This window comes from Oryctolagus cuniculus, chromosome 1, assembly GCF_964237555.1.
Source record: "Oryctolagus cuniculus chromosome 1, mOryCun1.1, whole genome shotgun sequence".
NCBI classification, from domain to species: domain Eukaryota; kingdom Metazoa; phylum Chordata; class Mammalia; order Lagomorpha; family Leporidae; genus Oryctolagus; species Oryctolagus cuniculus.
Genome location: NC_091432.1, coordinates 128890327 through 128917506, shown reverse-complemented (window position 1 = coordinate 128917506; position 27180 = coordinate 128890327). Strand labels below are relative to the sequence as shown.

The 27180-nt window shown below is 55.1% G+C and overlaps 2 protein-coding genes across 8 annotated transcripts in view; one reads left to right on the top strand and one right to left on the bottom strand.

The window, feature by feature from the left end:
* Positions 1 to 8503, top strand: part of B3GAT1 (beta-1,3-glucuronyltransferase 1) — a 29654-nt gene extending 21151 nt beyond the window's left edge. For 4 of the 5 annotated variants that reach the window (XM_051834502.2, XM_051834501.2, XM_008248350.4 and 1 more), the window contains exons 4-7: positions 3150 to 3658; positions 4272 to 4568; positions 5380 to 5479; positions 6542 to 8503. In XM_051834502.2, the coding sequence (XP_051690462.1) occupies positions 3150 to 3658; positions 4272 to 4568; positions 5380 to 5466 (893 nt within the window). In that variant the 3' untranslated portion in view covers positions 5467 to 5479; positions 6542 to 8503. The other variant, XM_008248348.4, reaches the window with a different exon arrangement.
* Positions 8504 to 10416: 1913 nt separating this feature from the next.
* The window catches only part of LOC100345461 (beta-galactosidase-1-like protein 2), a 43869-nt gene continuing 27105 nt past the window's right edge, over positions 10417 to 27180 (bottom strand). For 2 of the 3 annotated variants that reach the window (XM_051834498.2, XM_070048418.1), the window contains 13 exons: positions 24813 to 24894; positions 21096 to 21166; positions 18428 to 18512; positions 16955 to 17092; positions 16280 to 16360; positions 15866 to 15969; positions 15125 to 15265; positions 14850 to 14921; positions 14528 to 14606; positions 12585 to 12672; positions 12188 to 12299; positions 11691 to 11807; positions 10417 to 11462 (listed from right to left, as the gene is read on the bottom strand). In XM_051834498.2, the coding sequence (XP_051690458.2) occupies positions 11376 to 11462; positions 11691 to 11807; positions 12188 to 12299; positions 12585 to 12672; positions 14528 to 14606; positions 14850 to 14921; positions 15125 to 15265; positions 15866 to 15969; positions 16280 to 16360; positions 16955 to 17092; positions 18428 to 18512; positions 21096 to 21166; positions 24813 to 24894 (1257 nt within the window). In that variant the 3' untranslated portion in view covers positions 10417 to 11375. Of the gene's footprint in view, positions 11808 to 12187; positions 12300 to 12584; positions 12673 to 14527; positions 14607 to 14849; positions 14922 to 15124; positions 15266 to 15865; positions 15970 to 16279; positions 16361 to 16954; positions 17093 to 18427; positions 18513 to 21095; positions 21167 to 24812; positions 24895 to 27180 lie in introns of all 3 variants that reach the window. The other variant, XM_051834500.2, reaches the window with a different exon arrangement.

Below are 27180 nucleotides of genomic sequence, written 5' to 3'. Positions count from 1 at the left end.
ATTGCAGTGTGCCTCACCTTACCTGGGGAGTTAAAATATGAAGGCATTGGAGCTCATCCCAGTGAGAGGTGGATGGCAGGGCTGGGATGGGGCTTATGGCCTGTAGCCACATGTGACTTGGATGCAGACTGTCTCCAGGAACCCACAGCCTCAGGCTGTGCTGCCCTACAGGGTTAGATGCCAGGTCCTCCAAACCCCAACAGTTTCTGAAGCCTCCACAAGGAAGGGCGCAGCTCAAGATTGAGACATCCCCGCTGCCCAGTGCTGGGCTCAAGGCCTTTCTATCTAGCATCAGTCTCTCCTCCCAACTCCAACGCCTCTCTTCGGGCTTGTCAGTTTAGAATCATTGTTATCCTGCACATACATCATTCCAGAGGGGTTAGTACTATAGATAAAGCAGTCAATCACCTTCTTGGTGGAGTTCTAGGACAGAAGGCATCTGGCTGTTTTGCTAAGCACTGACGTTACTGCTGGAGGATGAGGATGTGGCCTCTGTCTCCAGAGCAGGCCAGGAGGGAGGGAAGGAAAGCTGCAGTAGGATGTAGTGAGGGCTCTTGGAAGCCTTAGGGGACGGCACTGTGGTGCAGTGGGTTAATCCTCCACCTGTGGTGCTGGCATCCTATAAGGGTGCCAGTTCTAGTCCCGGCTGCTCCACTTCCAATCCAGCTCTCTGCTATAGCCTGGGAGAGCAGTGAAAGGTGGCCCAAGTGGTTGGGTCCCTGCACCCACATGGGAGACCCAGAAGAAGTTCCTGGCTCCTGACTTTGGATTGGCCCGTTTCTGGCCATTGTGGCCATTTGGGGAGTGAACCGGTGGATGGAAGACCTTTCTCTGTGTCTCTCCCTCTCACTGTCTGTAACTCTACTTCTCAAATAAGTAAATAAAAATCTTTATTAAAATGATTTATTTCTTTATTTGAAAGCATAGTCAGCATTAGGAAGAGAGGGAGAGACACAGAGAGAGATTTTCCATCCAGTGGTTCATTCCCCAGATGGCTGCAATGTCTGGGGGGCTGGGCCAGGCCAAAGCCAGGAGCCAGAAGCCTCATCTGGGTCTCCGACGTGGGTGCAGGGGACAAGGACTTGGGCCATCTTCTACTGCTTTCCCAGGCCATAGCAGAGAGCTGGATCAGAAGTGGAGCAGCCAGGAATTGCACTGGCTCCCATATAGGATGCCAGCACTGCAAGTGGAGGATTAACAAGCAAGGAGCTGGATCGGAAGTGGAGCAGCCAGGACTTGAACTGGTGCCCGTATGGGATGCCGGCATCACAGGCAGTGGCTTTATCCACTGTGTCACACAACTAGCCCCGGGCACCATGAAGCCTTTACCATTCAAGGCTGCAGAAGCCTGACACCCATAGGAAGGACAGAGCTTGGGCTGTGGACTTGTCCTAACACAGGGAGAGTTTTCCCTGAACACAGATTCTCTGCCTGTGTGGGCTGACTTAGGTAGCAGAGAGTTGGGCAAAATGGCTCTCAGTCTCCTCGGGTCTCAGTTTCCAAAGCCTCCCTGATCACAAGAAAAATGCAACCTTTCGTCTGGGTCATAATCCTAGCACCGATCCCTCTTTTCTCAATGTTGTTCTCTTTTCACTGTCTGACTCAGAAACTCCCCCAAAAAGTCACCTTTGAGCAGCTATGTCTTTGCAAGCCTCGTCCCCATGCCCCCAGCATCACCTGTCAGCCTGGGCAATGCTCCTGCTGTTACTGTGTGTTTGGTTGTGACGTTGCTCCATGGGCACTCGCCACAAGTGAGAGCTGGTGTTGTGCTGTGCTCAGCCGTATCAGACTTCACAGAAGCACCCGACACAACCCAAGTCTGGGATCTCCCTCCAACCCGCCCAGATGTTCATTTCATCCTTACCATAGCCCCATGGAGCCGAGATCTAGTAGGGCTGGCTACTGCCCTTCCACACATGAGCAAGGGATGGTAACTCTGCCTGGCGGTGCTCTGAGTCCTTGCCCAGTCCACATAGTAACTCGATAACGTTAGATGCTGTTGTGAGCTCCATTCTACAGCTGCTGGAATCAAGATGCCAGAGGCCGAGTGACTGGCTCACAGGCGTACAGTTAGTAATGACAGAAGGGCGCGGTTTGAGCCCAGACACTGATTCCCGGGCTGCTGTCTAGCCACTAGCAGCTGCCCACCCCGACTGAGAGAGCGTGACAACAGCAAGGGCCACACCATCGTGGGTAGTGAGAGGGCCTGACGAATAGGAAGGGGCCCATGAAAACATGAATACAAAGGCCCTGACTTCATCCTGTGATAGGACTGCGGGGTTCCCAGGGAGCACAATGCCCAACATGTGAAGACGTCTTTGGTCAGCTGGAGCAGGTTGCCTCCAGGAAGTCAGACTTCCCACACCTGAGTGCTTGGCTGGAGACCAGGCTTCTCCATGTGTCACTCACTGCCCCCTGTGGCGTCCTAGGGCCTCTGGGTGAATACAGCTGGGTGCCAGGGCAGGCAGGGTCAGTGGCGTTGTGCCACAGAAGGCCCATGAGTGTCCAGGAAGCACCGAGGAAGAGGTGGACACGAAACCCACAGGAGAGCTTCGACAGATTTCCATCCTGTCCTTTTGTGCATGGCAAACTAGAGGGTTATGCAAAGTCAGGAATGGGAGATTCAGGATTCAGAACGACCTTGACAATGATGGGCAGGAACCCACTGCAACAAAATGCAGTGGTTAAAGACTAGGTTCCACACCCAGATTCCAAGAATTGATGATATATGGCTGGGAGAGGAGGGCCCCCCTTGATCAGAGGGTGGAGCCAGCCTCAGGCTCCTCCCAGGGCCACAGTGCAGTCCAGCCACTGCAACCCTAATGGGGTCCTGGGTTTTGTGGTCTCAGTGACACAGAGCAGGGCGATGTTCATATGCAGATGAGGGGGGTGTGACAGCCAGTGTATTAGGACCTGAGGATGCTATCTGAAGTATGGCCAGCTGCAGGAGGGAGTGAGGAGGAGGATCCCTGGAGTCAGAAAGAGGGAAATTCCTTGAGAATTCCAAGGATGGAGATTTCAACTTAGTGCTAACTCCAGGAGTGACTGGCTTCAGGCCTGAGGAGGCGCTGGGGAGGGGCGGCCTGGCAGGGGCTGGGGAGGTTGCACCCGGTGTCTCCTCCCACATGGCCTGTCTTCCAATTCTGCAGATGAGGGCACTGAGCCCCGGCACGACGCGCCCCCGGGCACAGACCCCAGAGAGTACTGCATGTCTGACCGCGACATCGTGGAGGTGGTGCGCACTGAATACGTGTACACGCGGCCCCCGCCGTGGTCTGACACGCTGCCCACCATCCACGTGGTGACGCCCACCTACAGCCGCCCGGTGCAGAAGGCCGAGCTGACGCGCATGGCGAACACCCTGCTGCACGTGCCCAATCTGCACTGGCTGGTGGTGGAGGACGCGCCGCGCCGCACGCCGCTCACCGCACGCCTGCTGCGCGACACGGGCCTCAACTACACGCACCTGCACGTGGAGACGCCCCGCAACTACAAGCTCCGGGGCGACGCCCGCGATCCCCGCATCCCTCGGGGCACCATGCAGCGCAACCTGGCCCTACGCTGGCTGCGGGAGACCTTCCCGCGCAACTCCAGTCAGCCCGGCGTGGTGTACTTCGCAGATGATGACAACACCTACAGCCTGGAGCTCTTTGAGGAGGTGCGGGGTGGGGGTGACAGGGGCTGAAGCGCATCGGTGGATGCGGGGTGGGCTCCCCTAGGCTGTCGTGGGTGCAGCTACATATGGACAACGTAAGCCCAGGCAGTGCGGCCAGGCTGCAGCCGCGCAGAGAGCAGAGAAGCAGGGAGATGGATAGGAATCCTCATGCAGGTTGAAGCATCCTGGCTGGTGGGTGAAAGGGTAGATAGGCGGTGTCTGGAGCGTCCAAACCAGTGGCCAGCCTCCAGGTGTTGTCTGAATGCGGCCCTTGGGTGTAGCTCCCCCATAGATCTCTTTGGTGGCATAGCTTGAGTTTATGGGCCATCTGTGTGGGTGGGTGGGGGAGGAGCTGTTTCAGACTCACAAGTGGGAAGATGAGAGGTTTTGTCCAGGAGAGAGAACGGGGCAACTGGGTCCTGCTGAGGTCTGAGAGGTCTGGTTTTGCCCGAGCCTAGGACAGGTCTGGCTGCAGGTGCCCATATGTACGATGAGTCGTCAGGCAGGGCCAGACCCCCTGTGGCTTCCGATGGCCCAGAGGCAAAGCTCATTAAGTGGATGGGTGTCATTCCTGCCCAGCAGACCCAGATGTGCTGACTCTGGACCCCCTTTGTAGATGCGCAGTACCAGGAGGGTGTCCGTGTGGCCCGTGGCCTTCGTTGGCGGCCTTCGGTACGAGGCCCCACGGGTGAACGGGGCAGGGAAGGTGGTTGGCTGGAAGACTGTGTTCGACCCCCACCGACCATTTGCAATAGACATGGCTGGATTTGCAGTCAACCTGCGGCTCATTCTGCAGCGAAGCCAGGCTTACTTCAAGCTCCGTGGAGTGAAGGGAGGCTACCAGGAAAGCAGCCTCCTCCGAGAGCTTGTCACCCTCAATGACCTGGAGCCCAAGGCAGCCAACTGCACCAAGGTATGAGCCTCTGCAGCACTGACTGCTGTAACGCACGCACTCGCAAGCCTGTCTCCACCCTCCTCACAGATCAGACACCTTCTGAGACTCCTGCCGGGGAAGGGAGTTTACCACCTGTAAGGTGTTCACAATGGAGGCAGGCAGGGAAATGGGGAGGTGTAGTCATCAGGGAGTCACAACCGAGGACTGCTGCCCCGCCCCCAGAATAGCTGTGCCCCACCACCTCCCTGCTGAGCACTCAGGGACATGTACACATACACATGTGCACCTGTGCTCACAGGTGCATCAACACCTATCTACACGTCCACACACACACACAGAGGAAATCTTGGGACTTGTCTATTTTCTGTAGCTCTAGATTACCTGTTTCCAAAAGGTTTTTTAGTTTTTATTTACTTTATTTATTTGAAAAGAAGAGGGAGAGAGACAGAGACAGACAGAGAGGTATCCCATCCACTGGTTCATTCCTCAAATGCCTGTAACAGCAAGGGCTTCAGCCATCACCTGTCTCAGTGCACTCAGCAGGAAGCTAGAATGAAGGGAGGAGCCTGGGTTCAAACCCAGGCACTCTAATATGGGATTTGGATGCCACTGTATGTATGCTCACCCATCAACAAATATTTTGAATACACCACATGTACAAACAGCAAGATTGAGGGGTATGTAGAGATACAGAACTGAAAAAAATCTTCATGGGAAGAAGGTGGAATAGAAGGCGGCAAAAGACATACTTGCAGGGTGTGGGAGGGAGCAGGAGGTAGCCTAGTGGTCGACAAGATGCCCACTTTGCTCTGTGCCTCTGGACACACAGATCCTGGTCTGGCACACACGGACAGAGAAGCCCGTGCTGGTGAATGAGGGGAAGAAGGGCTTCACTGACCCCTCGGTGGAGATCTGAGCCTTGGACACAGGTAGGAGGGCAGACCTGGGTGGGTGAGGAGCAGGGCAGGGTGACACCAGGCTAGGACACAGCCTCAATGCCCCGGGGGATTTTCCTCTCTAATTGAGTTGTGGGTGGTCAGGCACACAAAACGTGGGCAAGAGTGGAAGAGGCATGGCCATTCTAAAGTTAACAGGTGCCCATTTTCACCCGCATGGCTGGGTCTCTGCCACCCCACACTTCTGAACACCCCCCACACCGCCTCCCATGGTCATAGCTGTGCTGGCCCTGGCACCCAGGCCACTGCAGGGGGCACTGCTGCTCAGACTCCTGCTCACTCTCCAGGCTCCTTGTCCTCCTAAGTTTGCCGCGTGCCCTCTGGACTTGCCTCCAGTCACCACTGTGACAAGAACCAGTCACTGCTGCACATCAGCACAAACGTGACTCTCAGCGGTCAGAGGGCAGCAGGAGGGGAAAGCACGGGAGCCAGGCCTGCGACTCCTCCGTGTCGGACCTTACTTCTGTGTGCCTCATTTCCTTCATCTGTAAAATGGGTCATCGAGGGCACTGGGAACAGTCTGTGGCACAACCTAAGTCCTATAAACGTGTTGCTACTTTCATTTGCATCAGAAAAGGCCTCCGTGGAAGTAGGTCTCAGGAGCTACCACATTTCACAGGTAAAGACAAAGCTGGCTGGCTTTTCCATGGTTGATGCATTGGCACAAGTAAATTGTGCGGGTGACGGGCCATGCCAGGCGTGTCCCGGAGGCCTTCTGTGACCGTGCCCTGCCCCTTGACAGCACTCCGTAGATCAGATTCTCTGTGCTAGGTCATTCCAGGTAGAGGTGGGCGCTTGGACAGTGGGATCTGACCACAGGAGACAGCAGGGTGTCACACGACCTAATCTGTCCTCTGAACTTAGAAAGTCACCTTGGCCAGTGCCCACTTCGGAGGCCCCGGAGCAGAGCCTCGCCCCTGCCTTCCTCTCAACCGAGTCTCTGCAGACCCTGGGGGCTGGGGCCATGGTAGGGTCAGGACTGAGTTCCTTGGCCACACCAGCCATTCCCTCACTTGTCCCTCCTCTCCCCCACAGGAGCCTCCTTCTCAGACCCCATTCTCGGCCTTCCGCCCTTTCTCCATGGCTGATGGTCCCCCCAAGGCAGACTCCTAAGGAATCACCGTCACCCTCCTTTGTATTCTGGGGGTTCCAGAGTGCAGCCTGATGCCAGGACAGAGAATTCAAGCACAGAAATCCCAGACCTGCTGTCCTCTCCACCCGCCCCAACCAGCGGCCCCAGAGACAAGGGCCGAGGGTCCGGCAGCAGCAAAGCCGGCACAAGGCTTGTCAGAAGCTTCCTGAACGGATGTCCTAGAGTGATGCAGGTTTGGGAGGGAGGTGAAAAGACCCCATGGTCTGGGGCCTTAGCACGACCACCCAGGACTCCCAGCCAGGGAATTCTGAAGACCAGAGAGCAACCACTGGGCGTCCCACACGCCCCACCCCCTCCTCCACACCTGCTCTACCCAAGAGCTGCTCCCAAGTCAGACACACCTCTCTGGCTCTCCTCTGGTTCATGTTTACAGAGCATATGGTTGTCTTTGATCCCAACAGACACCCAGCCCTGCATGGGGGCACCCTGGCCTGCCGGCAGGCTCCCCCTGTACCTCAAGCTGTGGCAGGAGTGTAGTCCCCTCCTTTGCCACCTTCCCTCCAGCCTTCTCCTCCAGCACTGGCAAGGAGGTGGGCACAGAGCCAGCGCAGGTCCACTGACCTGGACTAAGAGCCACAGGACCCCTCTGTCCACACACTGCCTCCCCACTGCCCCTGGGGCGCAGAGCTGCCCAGGACTGGGCCTGGGAGAGGTCACCCTCTTCCTGTAAATCTTGAGAACTGCAGACCTCAGGGCTGGAGTGGGTGGTGGGCAAGGTGGTGAGCTCTAGCCTGTGGGGGTGAGGCAGGCAATTCTCCGACCCCTTCCTGCCCCCTGAAATGGAGGGAGGGGGTTTGAGGATAGTAGAAGGATTTAGGGAACGGGGCGGGGGGTGGTGGCAGGAGATGAAGGAGAAGGAGGCTGAGCACACGTTGCTTTGGGAATCATTCTATTTACACACAAACTGGGGAAGGACCTCTCACTGCTCCCCGTCTCCTGTCCTGCTGCCTGCCCTAGGGAAAGCAGCTCCCCAGGGCTCCCAGGCTGACAGGGGGTCTCTGGCTCCCGACCCAGCCGGGCCTTCTGGTGGTGATCATGCTCGTGCCCTGAGCCGGAAGCACAATTTTCCTCTAAACAGAGGAGAAGGAAAGGGCCCGAGCCTGTGAAAGAGGTGTTTATTTTTTAACTGCTAACAGCCCCCACCGCATTAAAGCTCACAGTCAGCTCTGAGGTCCACGCAGAACCGGCCCTGGGTAAGGCTCAGTCGAGACCTTAACACTGAAATGTAGCACTGGCTGCCTATCTGGAAATGGACGTCACTTCCCACAGTGCTCATGAAAGCCCCTGGGGAAGCAATCCCTGAGCCACCTCCAGGAAGTGCTCCCCAACCTCTTACCCTTTGGGCGACCCCTTGAAGTCAAGCAGGGTGGCAGGGGACACAGGTCAGGTGAGGGCATTCCACTGCCTCCCTGCTGGACACCAGCCCTAAATGTCGGGGTCGGTGTGGCTGGTTTGGGGACTGCTATTAGCCAAAATCCCAGGGCTCATTTTCACGAAGTTGATGATGAACAAAAAAATGGGGATTTTTTATTTTGGGGGCATATGCTAGTTCAGTTTTTTTGTTTGTTTGTTTTCACCTAACACCCTCTCTTAGCTGCATGTATATTTATTTATAATTATAACCCTGGTGGACTGCAGCCTTCATCTTTTTTGGGAATACGTTTTGTTAAGAGTCTTGTTTGCTGGCCAGCCCCCCGGAGCAGCCAGGCCAGGGTGGGATTAAGTCCTGAGAACGGGGGCCGGGGTGAGGCTGCAGGCCAGGCAGCCGAGCCATCTGGTCTGTTTTAATTTAACTGCATTTGTTTTCAAAATTAAAAGTCAAATATGGTTTTTAACAGTCCTAATCCCCTTTATAGCCACCTTATTTGATTCTCCTTTATTAATTAACGCATCGTGCAAACGTCTATCAGAGCAGGCATCGTCCTAAGGGCTAGAGCTCAGCACGGAGAGAGTGAACCCCTGGCCCCCTTGGAGCTCGCCGGCACCCAGAGGAGAGGAACAGCACACCAGCGCATGGTGCCGTGGATGCAGTATCTGGAGAAGGGAGCGGTGCGGGGAGACACTGTGGCTCTGCAGAGGGGCTGGTGTCCCACAGGTGTTCAGACGCTTCCCTGGCAAGGGAGCATCTGAGCACGATGGGCCCCAGCACGAGCTCCTTGAGCCACTCTGAGGACAGAACACTCTCCAAGGTTGGGAGCATTCAGCGTGTTCAGAGACCAGCAAAACAGGTGGCTGACGGGACAAGGGCAGGGAGGAAGCAGTGCAGGTGAGGCAGGTGGCGGATGGGAAAGCCCAAAATGTGCTGGTCCCAGAAACTAGGTTAAAGCTTACGGCTTCTGCTCTGGGTGCAACGGGAGAGCCTTGGGGGGCTCACTGCTGAGGGTGCATGTGACCTACCTGGTACTGCGGGAGAACCACCCTGAAACGGGCAAGCCAGGAAGTGGCTTGCACACCAGTCCGAGTATGGGATGATGGTGGGCAGGGCAAGGGCACAAGCTCTGGGGCAGAGAGAGGTGGCAGAATTCTGAATGTGCTAAGGAGGTGGAGCCAGGAGGATTTGCTGATGCACTGGGTGTAGGATACAGAGACTAGTCAGAGGTCGGCAGAATGAAGCAGCCATTTCTGATACGGGACAGAGTGTAGGACAGGTACCGTGAGGGAACCAGAGTTAGACACCTGTTGTGCACCTGCAGCTTGCATGGGTCAAGATGGGTCTCACAGATAAGCCTCGTGCACTGAGTGTGCACAGAGGAAAGGAGAGGCCCAGCGAGTGGGCCGAGACCCCCAGCACCCATGGTGGCCTGGAGAACAAGCGCTGTCCAGAGCTGCTTTGCTACAGAAGCTGCAGGGCTAACTCAGGTAAGAAAGCCAACAATGGGACGCTGGAACAGGAAGACCTTGCCTTGGGAAAAAAAAAAAAAAAAACACAATGATTCCTGCTCAGGTTGCATGAAAGCAACACTTGACACAATTCTTCACTTAGAAAGGGTCACTGTCAGCTGTCCTTAAAGTTCAGTTACCCACAACTTTCTTAAACAGAATCCACTTTACACACAGCTTCCGAGAAGGTCACTTACTGAGGGCAAGAACGAGCGCCGCCGCCCCTGGGCTCAGGCCTGCCCCAGGTGGCCCTGGTGCTTCCACATCTTGCTGCTAAGTGGGAGCAGTACCAGGGACTCTGCCTTTGTCTTGCTCCCAGCTACTAAGAAGGTCTCGTTCTCTGCCCTTGGCCTGGCTGAGCTCTTGGCTCTGATGCTGCAAACCATGAACGTCTCCATCAGGGACTTCACTGTCAGCAACACAGACAGCAGGTGCGGTCTGTCAGCCTGAAAGCCCTCACCCCACTCTTCCCTAACCCTGCTTTTCAGGGTTCTGGGGCAAGGGGTGCTGCTTCCCTTTGTCCCTGAAGACCACTGAGTGTGGGGCTGTAGAAGTTTGCTGTTCTTTGTGAAGAAAACCTCAGCCCAGGGCTGACTCTAACGCAGGAGCGCTCCTAGGTGTTCAGCAGATTCTCATTTGTGGCCACCGGCACAACAGTGCTGTGTATTTGATCCTTCCTCTTCAGGGCCACTTCCACTCCAGAGACAGTTCATGGGGAATCAAGGGCAGGAGGGCAGTGAGAAGCCAGGGGCATGCACCACCCACCCACATGGCCAGGCAGGGCATGGATCTTCGAGCCCCAGCCAGGCTGTGAGCGCCCTGCCCACACTGCCTTCTCTTCTACTTCAGGGCACCAGATGAGACCAAGATTGGCGAGTTTGATTCAACACTATTGCTTTATTGCACTTTAGGACAGCAAACCTGAGCCAAACCATAGCCTTTGATCCCCAGAGCAAGAGCCTCCCATTTGGACAGGGAGACCACTGCGATGGAGAGCTCCCTTTCCCCCTGTGGCTGGGTCATGGGGTAGAGGCAAGACCTGGAGAAGGCCTGTGGGCTCCGTGGCTTCCCCAAGCTTCCTGGTGGGCCACGTGCCCAGTGCCACGTGGTGGGGCCTCTGCCCTTCCCCTCCCTGACATGCAGACACAGGGTGTGGTTTGTGCTGGGATTCGCGTCCCTCTGCCGCCGCCTGCCCCACTGAGCATGGCTGGAAGCCCTTCTGCAGCTGAGGGCAGGCAGGGGCTGAGTGTCTGTTCTCTTCAGCCGCACCTGTCATCCTGTGAGAAGCAGGTGTTTCTCAGATTCTTCCAGAATCCCAGAGAAGGCTCGAGGAGGGTTGTGAAGGAAGAGCTAAGTCAACTCAAAGCCCACTCCTTTGCTATCCTCTACAAACGGTGACAAACCCACTATTTCAGGACCGAATCGAGGCCATGTGGATGTGGCCCAGCCCCATCAGAACATTCAAAGAGCATACCTGTGTCCAGCAGACTGGCCAGCAAGGCTCTGGCTTCCGGGACGGGAGCTAATGCCCAACTAGCTCCAGTGTCTTTTCTGAGGGCCCCAGGAACTCCTCCCATGGCCGCAGGACTGTACATGCCCACCCTCTGGAGACATCCTTCTGGCTCTCCCAGAAGAGCCTGGCCTGCTTGCCACCCAACGCTTCTCTTCAGTCCTCCTAGGTTTAGGGTTTGAACTTGGGCCAGGGACAGACTTGCAGCCCCATGGCTCCCTGAGATTGCTACTGAAGGCCACTGCCCTCTGCAGGGCAGGTGTGAGCAAGCAGCCCCCTGGCTTTGAGCGGCTGCTGCCCCTGCAGGAGGTGCTGGGGGCTGCAGCTCAGATAATGTACTGGTTCCTGCCCAGGTGGGGGATATCAGTTGACTGGATCATGGGGCCTGACACCACCTCCTCGAAAATGATGACCTGCAGGAGAGAAGGGCTGGAGTAGGAGAGCAGCTGAGGTTTGTCCTGGTGCCCGCTGAGGGGGCTGTGAAGCAGCTAGGCTGGAGCTAGGAAGAACAGGCGCCAAGGATGGGAGAGGCGGCTGGCTGAGCATCTACCCAGTCCCCCAGGGAAACATGCTGATGCCAAGGAGGACAGGGATGGGAAGAAGTCACGGGGAAAAAGGTAGGAAGCTGGAAGTGTGCCCACCTGGTTCATGCCCTTGTCCAGCCAGACACCTGGAAGGTACAAGGTCTTCTGAGGCCCAATGTTCCAGTAGCGTCCAAGGTTTCTGCCATTGATGAATACGACACCCTTCTCCCAGCCCTTCAGAGAGAGGAGGGAAGGGGTTGGTCAACCATGAAAGCCACCAAGTACAGGTACCAGACAGCAGAGACACAGCTGGGACACAAACCATGCATTCTCTCAGCTGCCTGGAGACCAAAGTGAGCCCATGTGTGGATGATCATGAGGACGGTGTCTTCCTCCCATTGCCGCCAGCTCTGACCCCTCAGGCAGGGCACCCACGTGCAGACTGGATGTAGGAAGTTGGGCCCTGAGAACAACCCCAGGTGACCCCAGAGGCCCCTTAGGGCAACCTAAAGACAGGGCCTGCCAGGCTACACACAGTGGCTTTTGACTCAGCTCTCTGACAAGACAGAGAACCAGGGCCAGGAAAATGGGGGCGGAGTAGGGGAGCTACAAACCTCCAGCTTCAGAAAGGTGTCTAAAGGAGTGGGGCTGACCGACAAGCCACCCAAGAAGAAAGCTGGGAACACGGGTACTTCTGGGACAGGTGTCCACTTGTCAACACCAAACCTAAGGAAAGAGAGGCGTGGGGAAGTTCACACTGGATTCTGCAGGCCCATGCCTTTCCCATCCAGGAACCCCAAGGCCTCCCATCTTAACCAGGGCAGAGCACAGCAGCACAGAGGCATAATGTGTAGCCTCAAGCCTGAACAAACGGGGTTTCCGTTCTGCTACCGCCCCTCACTGTGGGCACCTGCAGGATCCTGGCAAGTGGTCCGAGCCTGCCCTGGGCCCTCCTGGCTCCTGCCATGCATGGCCTGTGAGCTCACACACTGCCATGGGGCAGGGACTCACCTGTTAAAGAAGCTTTTCTTCAAATCCAGGCTGTAAATTTTGAACTTCTTCAGGGGAGAATCATCCAGGTAGAGGTTTCCAATTAAGCCTGCGGGAAGGAGACAAGGAAACCTGAGCAAGCCTAAAGCCCTGGGGGCAGCTGACCTGGGTGGCTGGGGTCATGTATGAAAGTCCCTGGAGTGTTCCTGTGAGGATTGCTCCTCAAGTGTGCATTGCCCAAGGAGATCTTCATTGACGGGTGAAAAAAAAAGCTCCTTGGACATCCCAGAGGGGCTGAGAATGAGGAAGGCCATTATTTGCCATGAAAGGACATGTCCGTGGACAGTGACGGAGCTGAAATGTCACGGGGCAAGAACGGACTTCGACCTCTGGGGGTGGAAGAGGGGAAGCTCAGAGGGCCACGGGGTCACGGAGGTTCTGGCCTAGTGTCAGTGATATCTCTGACCTGATACTCAGAAGTCACCCCCGTGTCCTGGGATTAAGCATAGGTTCTTAGTCTTGACATTGACAGATGACAGTATCACACGGGGATCCAACACGGAGGGAGTATGCACACCTGAGCAGTGACTCATTAGTGCCTTGGGCCTGGCCAGGGCTGTGGGTTCTGGGGCACGACCATGATGCTCTCCCCTCCAGAGCCACTGAGTTTCTCCAGGGGGATGTGGACAGGCTGTGGAACCTGAGAGGGCTGTCTCCGGCAGGCTCGTGTTTTCTCTGAAGGGGAGGTCTGTGGCTTACAAACCCTGAACTGTGATGCAGAGGCTTGGGCTCTGCAGTGAGGGATCAAGACACACTTGAGGGGCCTGGGAAAGCCAACGACTGGGAGCGAGGGTTAGACTGGCCAGTGAGGAAGCTCACGTGGTGCTGAGACCCTGAGAGGCGAGCAGGGACAGGAAGCCCCACCATCATGGCCCTGTGGTTTTCCTGGCAAGGGACCAGAAGGTTTTGCTCCAGAACTGACCAAGGAGGAGCTGTGCGAGTTTCTGCTATAGCAACTGTAAACAGCTGGGAGAGACTGGGAGGCCACTCATCTCCCTAATACAGAGGATTTACATCTGTGTTCTGTTTTATAACTTACCTGACACTACCCACATTTACACAGATTTTAAAAAAAGGAAGAGCTAAATGACAGCACAAAGATTTAGAAGGCCAGGAGGAATACGGTGATTGGCTGGGATATTCCAAGAAGGCAGACCAAAGCACCTTGTTTGTCATGAACCCTGTATCCTCCAGCTCTCCACAGAAGACACACTATGAGTTTCCTGATATTGGCCCGGCAAAGAAATTCAGGGTGAAGACCCAAAAAGGCTGTGTCCTTCTCTGAGTTCCCAGAAATCCCATTTCCCACTCCTCCTTCACTGCCCCCATAAGCACAAGCAGGCCAGGGAGAGACCGAGGGCCAGCTTAGGGTCCCTGTGTGCTCATCACAAGCACATGGCCAGTACACATGGAAGGCGCGAGGGGAAGAGGGCTTCACCCAGTAGGGCTTCTCTGGCCCACTCACCCAGGGGTGCACATGTGAGTGAGCCCAGCCTCCGCCTGCCTTCACTGGGCTCACTGACTCAGCTTCCTCCCTGGGCTTCCGTGACCTAGTTCCTACTGGCCCTGCATAACCCATCTCCTCTACCAAGCCCCCACGATCCATCTCACCTCTGAGCCTCTAGGATCCCTCTCTCTCCACTGGGCCTCCACAGCCATTCATTCCTCCACTGGGCCCCATCACCCATCTCACTCCACTGGAGTCCATGACCTCCTGCACCTCCTGGACCCCCCTCCTAATGAGCCTCCACGACCCTCCTCTCTGCACTGTGCATCCACAACCCACATCACCCTAAGGAGCCTCCCTGTCTCGCCACCCTCTGCCAGGATTCTACCACCCATCTGTCCATGTGCTGTGTGGAGGAGGGCCGGTAGCTGCCCTCTCGCCTTGTGCTAGGACCCACCTTTGCGCTGGTCATCGATATTGTCCCCGTAGTTGACTCGCCCACGATTCTCGACCAAGATCCTCAGCATGGCGTAGCCCTGCCAGGAACACAGCGGCCAATGCTGACCCAGCCACGAGGGCCCCGCTGCACCTCGGGGTTTGTTTGGACCCCAGTTCTGAGGCTGGGAGTGAGCCCCAGCCAGTCAGAAAGCTGCAGCCCCTCTCAGCTGCAGCTTGTGGTAACACAGCCTCCTGCGTTCCGGTCTTCCTCTTGGACTCCCACCAAACTTCCTCGGGAGCAGCTGGGGCTAGCCAGCACCCAGCTCCCGAGGGTAACAAACCTGGGTCAAGGGGATAACAATCTTCGTCGTTTTATAGTCCATGAATCCTATGGATACTGTGTTCAAAAATACCTGCCAGAGAGAACAGAGAGAAGGCAGCCATGGTCAACAGAGGGCAGGTGGGGGGCCCGGGCGCTGGGTGTGCATGTGGGGGCGGAGCAGGGGGCGTGGCCAGGCGTGGAACGACAGGCTTTATAGAGTTTTGCATACAGGGAATGGCTGCTTCTGTGGGAAGTGAGTCAGACGTGCGATGTGGGGCCTAGTGCCCTGCCTACCTGCCCCCGGTCTCGCACAAGGCCCCTGAGGACGCCAGAAGAGGCGATGGCGGTCTCATACAGAATGTACCCAAAGGACTGGCCATTCCCATTGTTCACCGGCAGGTTCTCCATGTTGATGGGCTTTTCAGACCTGATGGGCTGCACACAGAACACAGGGACCAGGATGAGAGGGAAGAAAAGCCACTTCCTCCGAAGCCCTCTGGGGATACAGCAAATGGGCCTCTTCCGGGGGGTGGGGGGCACCCTGGGCAGTGGGGAGGTAGGCTAACCTCTGAGCCTTCTAGCGGTGCAACCTAGCAGATAGGCCTCCCCTGGGGTTTGGGCATCCTGGGAGCAGCACCCTGGGGGGCACGGAGGCAGGGAGCATTAACCCTTTGTTGTAGTCGGCCTTCTCCTCACACTAATCCCATGGTCACCAGAGTCACGGGGATGAGAGGACAGGAGAAAGGACTTTGTCCTAACAGTGCAGCCCTGTGACGGAGTGGCTTTGAGCTCCTTAAGCCACCACCGTTTGTACATCATGGCGCCCAGCTGACTGGGCCCCGCCCTCTGCGTGCCTCTGCTGGGGCAAGTGTCCCTTTTTCCTGCAGGCTCTGCTCCTTCCCACGTCAGACCCCACCAGGAATCTCTTCTTCCCACTTCAAGTGCTGAGACTGGAGAAAGGACTTCACGTAAGGGCTGGCCTTGCTCTTGCCAGCATCTGGAGGTTCCTGGGCTCTGCTCACCCACCACACTCACCTCCAGGTACTGGAGGGCATCCCACAGGGACAGGTAGAAAGCTGGTGTCATTGGCTCATAGGACATCTTGGGAAGAAGGTCAGGTGGTGGAGGTAGAGGGGCACCTGCAACACACAGATGGCAGGACCACCCCTAGAGGACCCCTGCCCCAGCCTTCGACCCATTTCAGGGCTGATAAGAACAGGCAGTGACTCAGGGGAGGGACGGGGCCTTTGTCATGTCCACAAGGACTTTACACCTGCAGAATACAAAGCTGGGGCTGAGAAGACACCAACTGTGATGAGGACAGAATCTCTAAAGCTTTCTTGCCATTGCCCACGGTGCCTCTGCAAACAGGCCATCTGGGTTGAGGTGGGGGAGCAGGTAACAGGCAAGGGCCGAATGGGGTGCCCGGATCTGCAGTCTCCTGGGTACCTGAGACGGAGCCAAAGAAGTCCCGAAGCTTAGAGTACTTGGCTGTGTAGTCCCCAGCCTCTGTCAGCACCGCATCATAGTCTGCAAGACACAGGGCGGTAGCCGGGGGGGGGGGGTGTGTGTGTGTGTGTCTGTCAGCACTGTGCTAGACCCCAGCAAAATGTACACAAAAACACAAAAGAGAGGAAGTTTGGGGCAGGGCATTAGCATGTTTACCCCAGCAAACACTTCCAGTGTGAGCCAGTGCATTAAAATGCTGCAGATAGCCAAAACTGCAAAATAATGCAAAAGCTACTCAGGATCCTGGCATGACCCAGGTTCTCCAGTGACAGGCAGAGGTGTGCAACCTGAGACTTCTTTCCTAATCTCAGGGGTGGGACCACACCTCTGCTAGGGCCTGAGTAGTCCCCTACACTCTCAAGCTGAGCCTTCTCCCCCCTCCATCTGGCTCCCCCCTTCCAAAGAGGCCTCTGGGCAGAGGAGTGGCTCACTGGCCCACCAACCCGCTGCAGCCTCCACTGCCTTCAATACAGACGAGGCCCTACCTTCTCCAGGTATTCACAGCCAAACCCATTACAGGGGCCAGAGGCAGTGCTCCAAGGACTATCCATGGGAAGCTCCAGCCATGCGAATGCTGGGCCGGGCCAGGGATGGGCAGCATTGGGGAGCACTTGCCATAGCTGGTGACATCAGACTTATATTCCTGAAAGTGCATGGCTCCGTTGATGAAGCCGAAGTTGGTGCCCCCGTGGAACATGTAGAGGTTGATGGAGGCGCCGGCATCGACGATGGCAGACACCGTCTGTAAAACCTCTGCACGACACGGGGACAAGGGTGCTGTGTGAGGCGCGTCGGCGGTCCAGCGGAGCCCAAGAGCCTCTGCTTCTCTCGCTTTCCCAGCCCCTGCTCAGGCAGCTTCACTGCTCTGCTGTTCAGACACAGAGGGTCCAGGCAGGAGTGGGAGCGGCTCTAACGCGGCCCAGAGCATGGGCCCGTTTGTTTTGAGATCTCAGTCAAGTCCATCAACCGCGACACGCATGCCCTGTGGCACAGGTGTCCCCTGAGAGCCAGCACTTACTCCCTTAGTAAACGGCAACAAGGTGGGAGACGTCGTCAGAGCAGCACCGACTGCCCCATCCCACCTACATGTGAAACGACCCAACCATGTGGAGAGAGAACATCAAAGCAGAAAATCAATGGCTAATAAATACGTACCTTATTAACTAAACCAAAGAAATGCAGACTGCAGTGACGGATCAGACTGGCTTGTATTAAAAATCATTTTAATACTCAGTGTGGATAAACTGTGGGAAATCTGTATTCTCATTTAATAACAGTGAGTGGAAACAGCTATGGTCTTTCTGGAGGGTGATTTGGTAAACATAGGTAGCACAATTGCACTGATCCAGCAGTTGTGTTGTGTGGAACTTATCACAGGAAAATGATAAACCAGGGGTTCAGACGGGTGTTCAAGGTGCCCCCTGATGTGGGTTTCAATGAGTGGGACCACTGGAAACAGCCTAAACCAGGAAGACTAAGCCACACACTGTGGCTGAGCCATCGACACAACGGAGTTCTTCAAGATGGTGATGCACATCTATATTGAGTAGTATAGAGCTGTCTGTAGGGGTGACTGACAGGGCACAAGCGGGTGGCAAGCAGCAGAGTGGCTACACGTGTCTCTCTCAGAATCTACTGTGCACTTTACACACTTTTAGATAGAGGTTCACAGGGAATTGTGTGTACTATCTTCCTTAACATATTTTCTCTGACCCTGAGAAACACTCTGTATTTTTTTAAATTTCTTCTTGCTACTTTTATCACTTGCCATATTTTTTTCTGTATTTTCTAGACACCTGCACTAGGCATGCATTACTTAATTAAAAACCCTTCAAAATCAATGTGAAAAAGCACTGCCATTCACTCCAAATGCCAAGTCCAGTGACTGAGGAATACGAGGAGCTGTGTGTTACCACACATAATCGCAGCCTTGCACCCTCCAGCTCCACACATCAGCTGGCAGGTTATCTGAAACGCGTTCTTACTTTTCTTTTTTTTTTTTTTTTTTTTTTTTTTTTTTTTTTTTTTTTTCGTTCTTACTTTTCAGCTCAGCATACATGCTGCATGTCAGCACAGCAAGACACTTACCAGAGGAATCCAAGATATTGTGTGGGCCTCCCCATGAGTCAAACCACCCTGTCCAGTACTCCATCACCATCTTGGGCTGGATCCCCTGTACCACAAAAATGAATTAGACCAAAAGAGAAGGGAGCCCAGGAACCCTTGTCTTCCCAAGTGTTCCCTGGCTGCACACCGCTTGCCTAAAAGGACAGAGGGAGCAGAGCCCAGACAAGGGCCAAATGTGCCTACCCTGTCTGACCCTCCACATCTGCAGGTGTGCAGGGGGAGGTTACTCAAGCTGATGCAGTAAGCCCTGATGGCTTCCTGTAGCTTTAGGGGTACCTACAGGAAGATTTTGGGGTGTGTCCAGATTAAACATCCATCAGAATTCAGCATCTGCTTAGGAAACTGCTTCCAATATCAGGATGCTTTCCGGGTCCAGCTAAGCTTTGTCTAGCCTCTCCTGGGGGAAGGAGGATGCCTGTCCTGACAACACCCTGTGCGAGGGGCACACGGGGATGTGGACCACTCTGTAGCAGGAAGAGCCAGAGGGCTTAGCCTAGTTTAAATAGCAGTTAGCAAAACTGGACCAGAACAGCAAGGCCGCACACCCCAGCCAGTCACTGTGCAGGTTCTGCAGGCAGAGTCAATCCGTCCCCTGGCTAAGTGATCAGTGAGTGTTAAGGATTACTTCAGAATACGGATGCCGGCCCACAGTTGCCCCAAAGATGCAGGGCTCATTCTCAGGACAGCAGAAGCTCTGGAGGGCCCAGGTGGGGAGGGGGCATAAGACCTAGTATGTTAGGATTTCAGGTCGTGCCAGAGGGCCTTCCTCCACATTCAGCGACAGCTGATCAAGTGCCGCCTGGTCTTTCAAGGACACTGCACACAGAACAGAATCTGATTCAGGTTGGTGAAGCCAACGGTGCTCCACTGAGGAGTTACTGCTCATACCCAGATCAAAGCCAAAGTGAAGAAGCCACACTGATTTTTCAGCAAGACTGGTGGCTTGGTTTTCTTTGTAAACTGTCTACCATGAAGAGAACACACCGCACCATGCTTGAACCACTGAAAAGAAGGAGCAGATTCTAGGGCCCACATCTCAGGACTCTGCGAGTCCCAGGACCAAGGTAAGTGGGTGTCCATTGGTGGCCAGGTCACTATACCACACTCTGTGGCCAAGAGCTGGAACCCTGCAATCAGAAGGTTTCTGAGTGCTTTATCCATCCTGTGTCTACCTCCTGGGCTGTAAAACGGCAGTAACAGTGGCCAGCTCGTATGGCGGTCAGGAAAGCCTGAATGAGGCAGTGCAGGGTCTAGCAGAGATGAAGTCCACAAGAAATCCTTCTCACTGGTCATCTCCATCACTAGCACGGACCCAGAGGACTAGCAAGGTGCCACTGAGCACCCCAAGGTCAGGCAGACCTTGGGGCCTCAACTGTCCATTTAGGGGAGCATCTATATTTCCCTAAGAAAGAGAGACATCTTTGAACTGTGCACAAGCATGCCCTGTGGCAGTGCCAATGCCAACAGGACACTGGCCTGGGATGGTACAGGCATGGCCACCTCTACAAGCAGGAGCACAGAGGGGTTAACACAAGGCAATAACGTGTATCAGCCACTGTACATGGTGCCTCCCAAACACTGCCTCATTGTATCTCAAACAGCCAGACGGTTGGTACTCTTACTATACCCACTTAATTAAGATCAGAGAGGCTGAGTGACTTGCCCGAGGCCACACAGCAGGTGTGGGGGCAGCTCGCAGTCTCCTGGGCACTCAGCACAGGTCCACTTAGTTGTGTGACTGTGTACTCCGTGTCTCTCTCTTCCCGTGTGTTACAAAACCCATAGGCCCTTGCATACTCCAGGCACAGGGCAGGCACCCAGGGGATACTGAGGAGGACAGCAGGAAGGGACTTGACCTACACCCACTTGTGTGCATGAGCTGCTGCTGACCCAGGATCGGCCCTACCCACTTCCTCCTTGGAACCTTTCCTACCCATCCAGGGTGGCGGCCACGTTGCAGCAGGAGCCTCACCAGGCACAAACAGGGCCCTCACCCTGTCAGGCCCCACTGCTCTGGTGACCCCATGTGCATGCGCCTGCCCACAGGCATCTGTTTACAGGTGAGGCACACACAACCCGTAAGTGCTGCTCCTGAGCCAGGGATCAGTGTGGACACGGGACAGTGTAGGGACCCCAGAGAGACCAGGCCTCTGCCCTGCACATGAGCTGCAGCTCAGCCCCGGGCACTCCTCTCTTTAGGAGACACAAGCAGACTCGTCAGACCCATCAGAACAAGACTGAGCTACGGCCAGAAACTCTCTCTCTCTCTCTCTCTCTGATCTTAAGGGACGGGTTTCCTACCTTGCAGAGACAATCATCTCTGTAACATCAGAGGAGCCCCACAGGTTAGTCACATACTTCCCACAGGACAGGGCAGGGAAGTGTTCCTCCTCTCCCTCAATTCCTGAAAGCTGTCAGGGGTGAGGAGAACCCACAAAAGACAGCCAGGAGCCTCAGGGGCACCCTTCAGGTGGCACACCTCACTCGTGCTGCGCCAGCCCTCGCAGCAACACCTCAGCTGCTCTCCCGGCAGGCGCAGAGTACCCAGGCTGGGGACCCCTGACAGCAGAGGGCACGCAGAACCCCACACAGGTGCTGAGCAGGCTGCCGCTGCCCAGGCAGGACGCACCTTCACACTCAGGAGGAACGTGGTGAGTGACTGCAGCTCCACGTGCGACTGTAGGTTGATGGTGGCCATCACTGGAGAACGAGAGACACAAAAAACCCAAAGATTACCCCGAGGTCAGGAAGGCGATTCAAAATTATCCCAGACCCCCCTCACGGCTGGCCGGCAGGAAATTCATCAGTCTGAATACACAGCCCGTGCCCCTGCCTCAGTTCCAAGGGCAGTGAACGCGCTAGTCCCAATAATTAACCCAGGACCTCCTCAAGCCCCCAGGATTGTTAGCTCACTAGTCTCAACTCTACTCCAGACCCTCCTGAGTCCCTTGCTTCCTACCTCCAATTAGAACAATTGGAAGTTAGCTCCTCAGACGCCAGGAGTACTTATTTTGTTCATTTTGGGAAGTCTGCTATCCAGCCCAGAGCGACAGAACCATCACTCACTAAGCATCTGTTCTTGAGTAATTGTACTTTTTATACATGCAATTCTGCTGCTTTTGTGAGAACAAGAATCTGATCTTTACTGTGTACCCCAAGCATTGCTACTGATGTAAACACGCACACCTATTTAACTTCTTGTGGGTTAGTTTTGCTTTTCTATGTGATCATGTGTTCATTTTAAATCTGAAAAGACCTTCTAGCTGGCTTTCCATAGTGAGATACATGCTCAGGAGAGATGCACTGTGGCTGGTGATGGTCGTGGCTCCCTTGGCACTGTCCAGCTGCAGACCTGGCTGGGAGGCTCCCTGCTTGGTGCCATTGGCTGACATAGCTGGCGTCACACGTGAGGGCTGTGGCTTGGGCTCCAGAGGGCCCAGCAGTGCAGGATAGGAATTAAGCCGGCCTGGTGAGCCCATACACTATGACGCTGTCCTGGTTACCAGCGGCAGAAAACAGATGGCAGCTGAGGCTCCATGAGTTACCACCTCTTGCCTGGAGTTTGCACAATCAGTGAGCAGCACTGTGGGGCTGCAAACACTTTGTCCTGTGATGTCACTGTCTTCCACAAACCCACTGACTGACACCCTGCACCCAGATCCCTCCTCACCTGAAATGAAGAAACTCCTTGAAGACAAGTGGCCTGTCTGAAACTCAACAGGCAGGAACCTCAAAGTCAATTGGACACACATGGCTAACTGAACACACGCGCCTATGCCCCCTCTTCCTGACGCTCAGTACAGTACAAAGAAAGGGATGGACAGGTGGATGCTAAGAGGAACTGGAGTGGAGAGGAGATATTAGCAGACAAAGTGTCAAGGAAACCTTGTGACACTAAACAGCCTAGAAGAATGGAAGCAGCTACGGCCAGCTTCACCTCCAGCCCAGGGCCTCACCCACTCCAAGCCCAGAGCTGCAAGCACCAGACAGGGAGCCCACTAGGCCCCCAGCCTCTCGGCATTGTCCTCCATCACCAGCCGTTCCCATCCACTCAGTGAAGACCACATTCTCAAGAAAAGCTGGATGTGAGTAGCTGCAGCGTGGGACAGGAGGGGAGGCCACAGCAGGGAATGCAGGCCTTCTGTGTAAGAGGAACCTGCTGCGTCCTAAGACATCACAGCATGAAGCCAAAGGCTTCTCCAGAATCACAGTGCTCAAGACAACATCTCAGTTTCCATCCTTCAAACTGCCACCACCGCCTAACCACCTGCAGGGAAGAGTCCTGTCGCAGCCTCCGCCCACACTAGCAGCTCCGTGGGGCCACTTAATTCCTCTTTTTGAAGCTGCTCAGGACAGGCCAGACAATTGAAAACACCCGCTCACAAGGAAGACTGGGCACAGCAGGTGCCAGAAAGACAGAACAAGCAAAATTGAAAAGGAATAAATACAGTGTTTGAAAAAAAGAAAATAAAAAAGATACTATCCAATTACAAAATGTGTTATGAAAAAATAAAATAGATCCAAAGAAAAATGGGATCCAAAATGAATGAAATAGAAAAGCTAAGAAAGTTATACAGGAAGAGCTAAAGGGTAAAGAGATAAACAAACAATAAAAATGATAAAAAAAAAAAAAACTTAGACTGAGAATATGTCTGAGAGTCCAAAGCACAAATCATAAGAATGACAACAACAACAGAAAGAACGAGAGAGAGAGTATAGCGTCATCAGATAAGCACATCAGAGGACCTAACTGCCCATTCTGGCACTCCGCAGAAGTGAAAAACCCTGCTGTGAAACACAGGCAACAAGGATGAGCAGGAAAACCTGCGGTTCCTGAGAAAGGGGGAACAGGACATTAGAAAGGATCAGGAGCCAGAGGTCAGGGTGTCCAGCAGCACCGCTGGTTGCTGGGCAGTGATGGAGCCATGCTTCCAAATTCCAGGACACAGGACCCAGAGGCTGGTCTGCAGAGAAAGGCGACACCAAGTCAGAGACACGAGAGGGTGGTCTCCACACTTCTCCACGTGGCCAGGTGATACTGAAAAATGCTAGTGGTGGGTGTTGGGAAGGTGTCTGGGGAAGCATTTGTTTAAAAGACAAAAGGGGAGGGCACAAAGGGAGAGGAAAGGGAAGAATTCAGAGGAAGAACGGGATATTTACAAGTGTGCTGACTGACAGCTTGAGAATTCACAGAAGGCATCCAAGGGCATAGCCTTGGTGCAGCCAGCGCATGACCACGTGACACAGACACACGCTGACAAGGCACCGACTGGGATGGACTGGCTAGGCTGGCAGGAAAGGCATCGGGTGAGAGCTGAAGACAAAAAACTCCACCCCCAAGAAGCCAGAGTGCTGTAAGTACAGTGTTCTAGATGCATATTCTCCAGAAATAGGAAAGAAGATACCCGGAGAAGCAGTTAGAAAGTTCAGAGTGATCATTTCTGGGGGATGAAATAAAAACAAAATGAGACCCTGTGGATGCACTGCTTTTTCTTTTTTAGAGTTTGAAAGTATCATTCCAGGCAGCAAGTGGCAGCAGGGGCACCAGGGTGGTGCCCGAAGGGGAGGAAGGGAGGGCATGCAGGAAGCAGTCTGCCCAGGAGACGGCCAGCATTCTCGCAAGGCCTTCGTTCAGTACAATAGTGAAGCACCAAAAACAGGTACAGCATCAGGAGTGACCAGACGGGTGGAGCCACGGCAGGCCCTGGACCCAACCATGGGGCCATAGTGCCACCATGTGGAGATAGGAGGAATCGCTGCTGGCCCACACAGCGGGCCCTGAGGGCTGAGTCCTTGACTCTCTCCCTCTACTTGGAGACAAGAGCCTCTCCCTTCTCACAGGACAGTCATCCTGAGCACCTGTCACATTCCAGGCACAGAGATACAAAGCTTGCCTTTCAGCGGCTCAGTGATTTCAAACAGGTGCCAAGAGTCAGTGGAAAGGGAAGGCCTTCAAAACACCCCTGCACAGGAGCAAGAGGTAAACGAAGGCCACAGCTGAGGAGCTGGAGTCCAGCCACGTCTCAAAGATAAAGCTAAAGACCAGACAGATGTGCTGACAGCCTACATGGCGGGAGCACCGGGGAGACAGGCTGAGCATGACGGCAAGGTTTGTGGCTCGAGCAAGGGAGGACAGCGCAGCTGCGGTTTTCTGATGAGAGGGAGCTCCTAGGAGGGGCAGTCACCTACAGGGTGCTAGGTTGTACTGGGCACCTGACAGGGGAGGGAGACCGGCCACAGTGCTGGTTAGTGTGTCATTTATGATGAGGTCCTGCAACCCCCGGAGCCCAGAGCCCTGTGCACAGAGACGGAGGCTCCGGTCCCAAGCTGGCCTCCTTGAAAGTACCTCCAGGCACCACGCCCTTGCTCAGGCCATCCTTGTTGTCTGAAGTCAGCAGTAGCTCCACGATCCCGCGGTCCTCCAAGGCCTGTGGAGCAAGAACGCAAACCAAGGCGTGAGCTCCCTCCTCAGAGCTTCGGCAGGGGTGTGCGGCTGGTGGTGTGGGAGGGAGACAGGGAAAAGGAGCATTTATCTCTGGAGATCACAGAGGCCAGCCCGCCCTGTCTGTGCCCGCCGCACTCAGCAAGGCTCCAAGGAGCCTGAATCCCAGTCCCAGCGGGACCAGGGTATCAAGGTCTGGCAGCCCTTGGGTGCTGCAGGCCAGGCTGCTTTCCAACGCTGAAGCCTGAGAAGCTGACAGCCCTGCTGTCACCTGCTCGTGAGAATGTCAGGCCTCCAGGCCAACACCAGCAAACAGCTTGTCCCTTCCCCATAACCAAGTCAGCATGGACTTGGTCAGCAGCAAGGGCCTGGCTGCGCCCTGGGAGAGCAGGAAGCGCTCCTGGGAGGTGCCGAGTGGGTGCGTGAAGAAGTGTAGGAAGCTGAGCTGCAGCCATGACCGGGAATGATCACCTACTGAGCGTTTGCTGTTGTGCCTGTAGCACAGCCCTCTACAGAGGTGCTTCTCAGCAGTCACCACTAGAATCTTAATGTTTCGCACCCCAAACTCACCAGCACGTCGACACCTCAAGGGTTTCTGTTAACGGTTAATGGACAAAGGGTGGAGACTGTTAGACGTCACAAGGCACACCGAACACCGAACACCGGAGTAAATGGAAGGGTTTATTGGGGAAACGTAGCAGACTGGAGGGGTGGGGCGGCAAAGGGAGGAGAAAAAGGGGAGATTGTAAGAGAGAGAGAGACAGAGAGGAGAGGAGCTAGTGAGGAGAGGAGAGAGAGAGACGAGAGATGAGAGACAAGAGGGGGAGAGGAGAGCAGACAAGAAGAGCCAAGAGAGCAGGAGAGAAGGGCCAGGAGAGAGCACAGGAGAGAGGAGCCAAGAGGGCCAAGTGTTCAGGAACAGGCCCTTTTTTTTTTTTTTTTTTTTTTTTTTACAGGCAGAGTGGACAGTGAGAGAGAGAGAGAGACAGAGAGAAAGGTCTTCCTTTGCCGTTGGTTCACCCTCCAATGGCTGCCACAGCCGGCGCGCTGCAGCAGGTGCACCATGCTGATCTGAAGCCAGGAGCCAGGTGCTTCTCCTGGTCTCCCATGGGGTGCAGGGCCAAGCACTTGGGCCATCCTCCACTACACTCCCGGGCCATAGCAGAGAGCTGGCCTGGAAGAGGGGCAACCGGGACAGAATCCGGTGCCCCGACCAAAACCCGGTGTGCCGGCGCCACCAGGTGGAGGATTAGCCTATTGAGCCATGGCGCCGGCCAGGAACAGGCCATTTTAAAACTTTGCCCGAGGGCGGGCAGGGAAGCAGGAGCAGCGAATCCCATTAGGATGGGGGTGGAGCTTGACACTGGTGGTTGGGCCATGTGGCCACCTGGCTTTCAGCAATGGCGGCAGTAGGAAGAGCGGGGGGGGGGGGGGGGGGGGGGGAGCCAGGGCATAGTGTGTAAATTAGGGTGTAGATCACACCATAGATAAAACTGCGCCAGTTTCCTATGAGATGTGATCTAATTATGGCATGGAGGGGTCCAGGCCAGCCCTTAGGTAACTGGGGGCTTGTCCCGAGGTGGTTGCATACCTAAGCTGAGCTGGGTCTCCATGCTCTCTCTGCTCCCTGGCTCGCCCTGGGACCTCCCTCTCTACTCTCAGCAGACGCCAGCCCAGAGTAAACCTCCTTTCCCCTACGGAGCTCCTCTCGGGCATGGTAGTGGAAGTGATGTAAAGGTGACAGACACAGCGCCTCAGCAAGGTAGAACACGGCGGGACAGCCTCCAGAACTGAGGTGAGCGTGTGGACACGACCCCGAGTCTGCCCACCGCCAGGGGCTCGGCTCTGGGCTCTGGGCTCTTTGGGATCGGCAGCATCAGCACGGGAGATCTTTCCCGTAATTTCCCTGTAGGGTGATTTATTTCAACTGAATTCTTGTGGAAACAGGGGGAGCAGAGAATCTTGTGGGTAACTAATGTTGTCTAACCCTTGTGCTGGTAAGGGAGGGGCACCATCACTCCCCGGAATGACAGACGCTGCAGAGCCAAGCCAAGGGACCTGGTGAGCTTTCTGTCAAAAGCCCTGGATCTGCCCCAATCGCACCCCTGCAACCATCACTCTCTGATATTCCACATTCACTTGGGCTCTAACTGTAAAGTCACACATTTTCATGGAATGTGATGTCCCGGCTGCACCCCTGAGGGACATTACCTAGCTCCTGGGTGCCAGTGACCTGCCAAGCACAGCCAGCGGCTTGGTGTCTGTGTCTCAT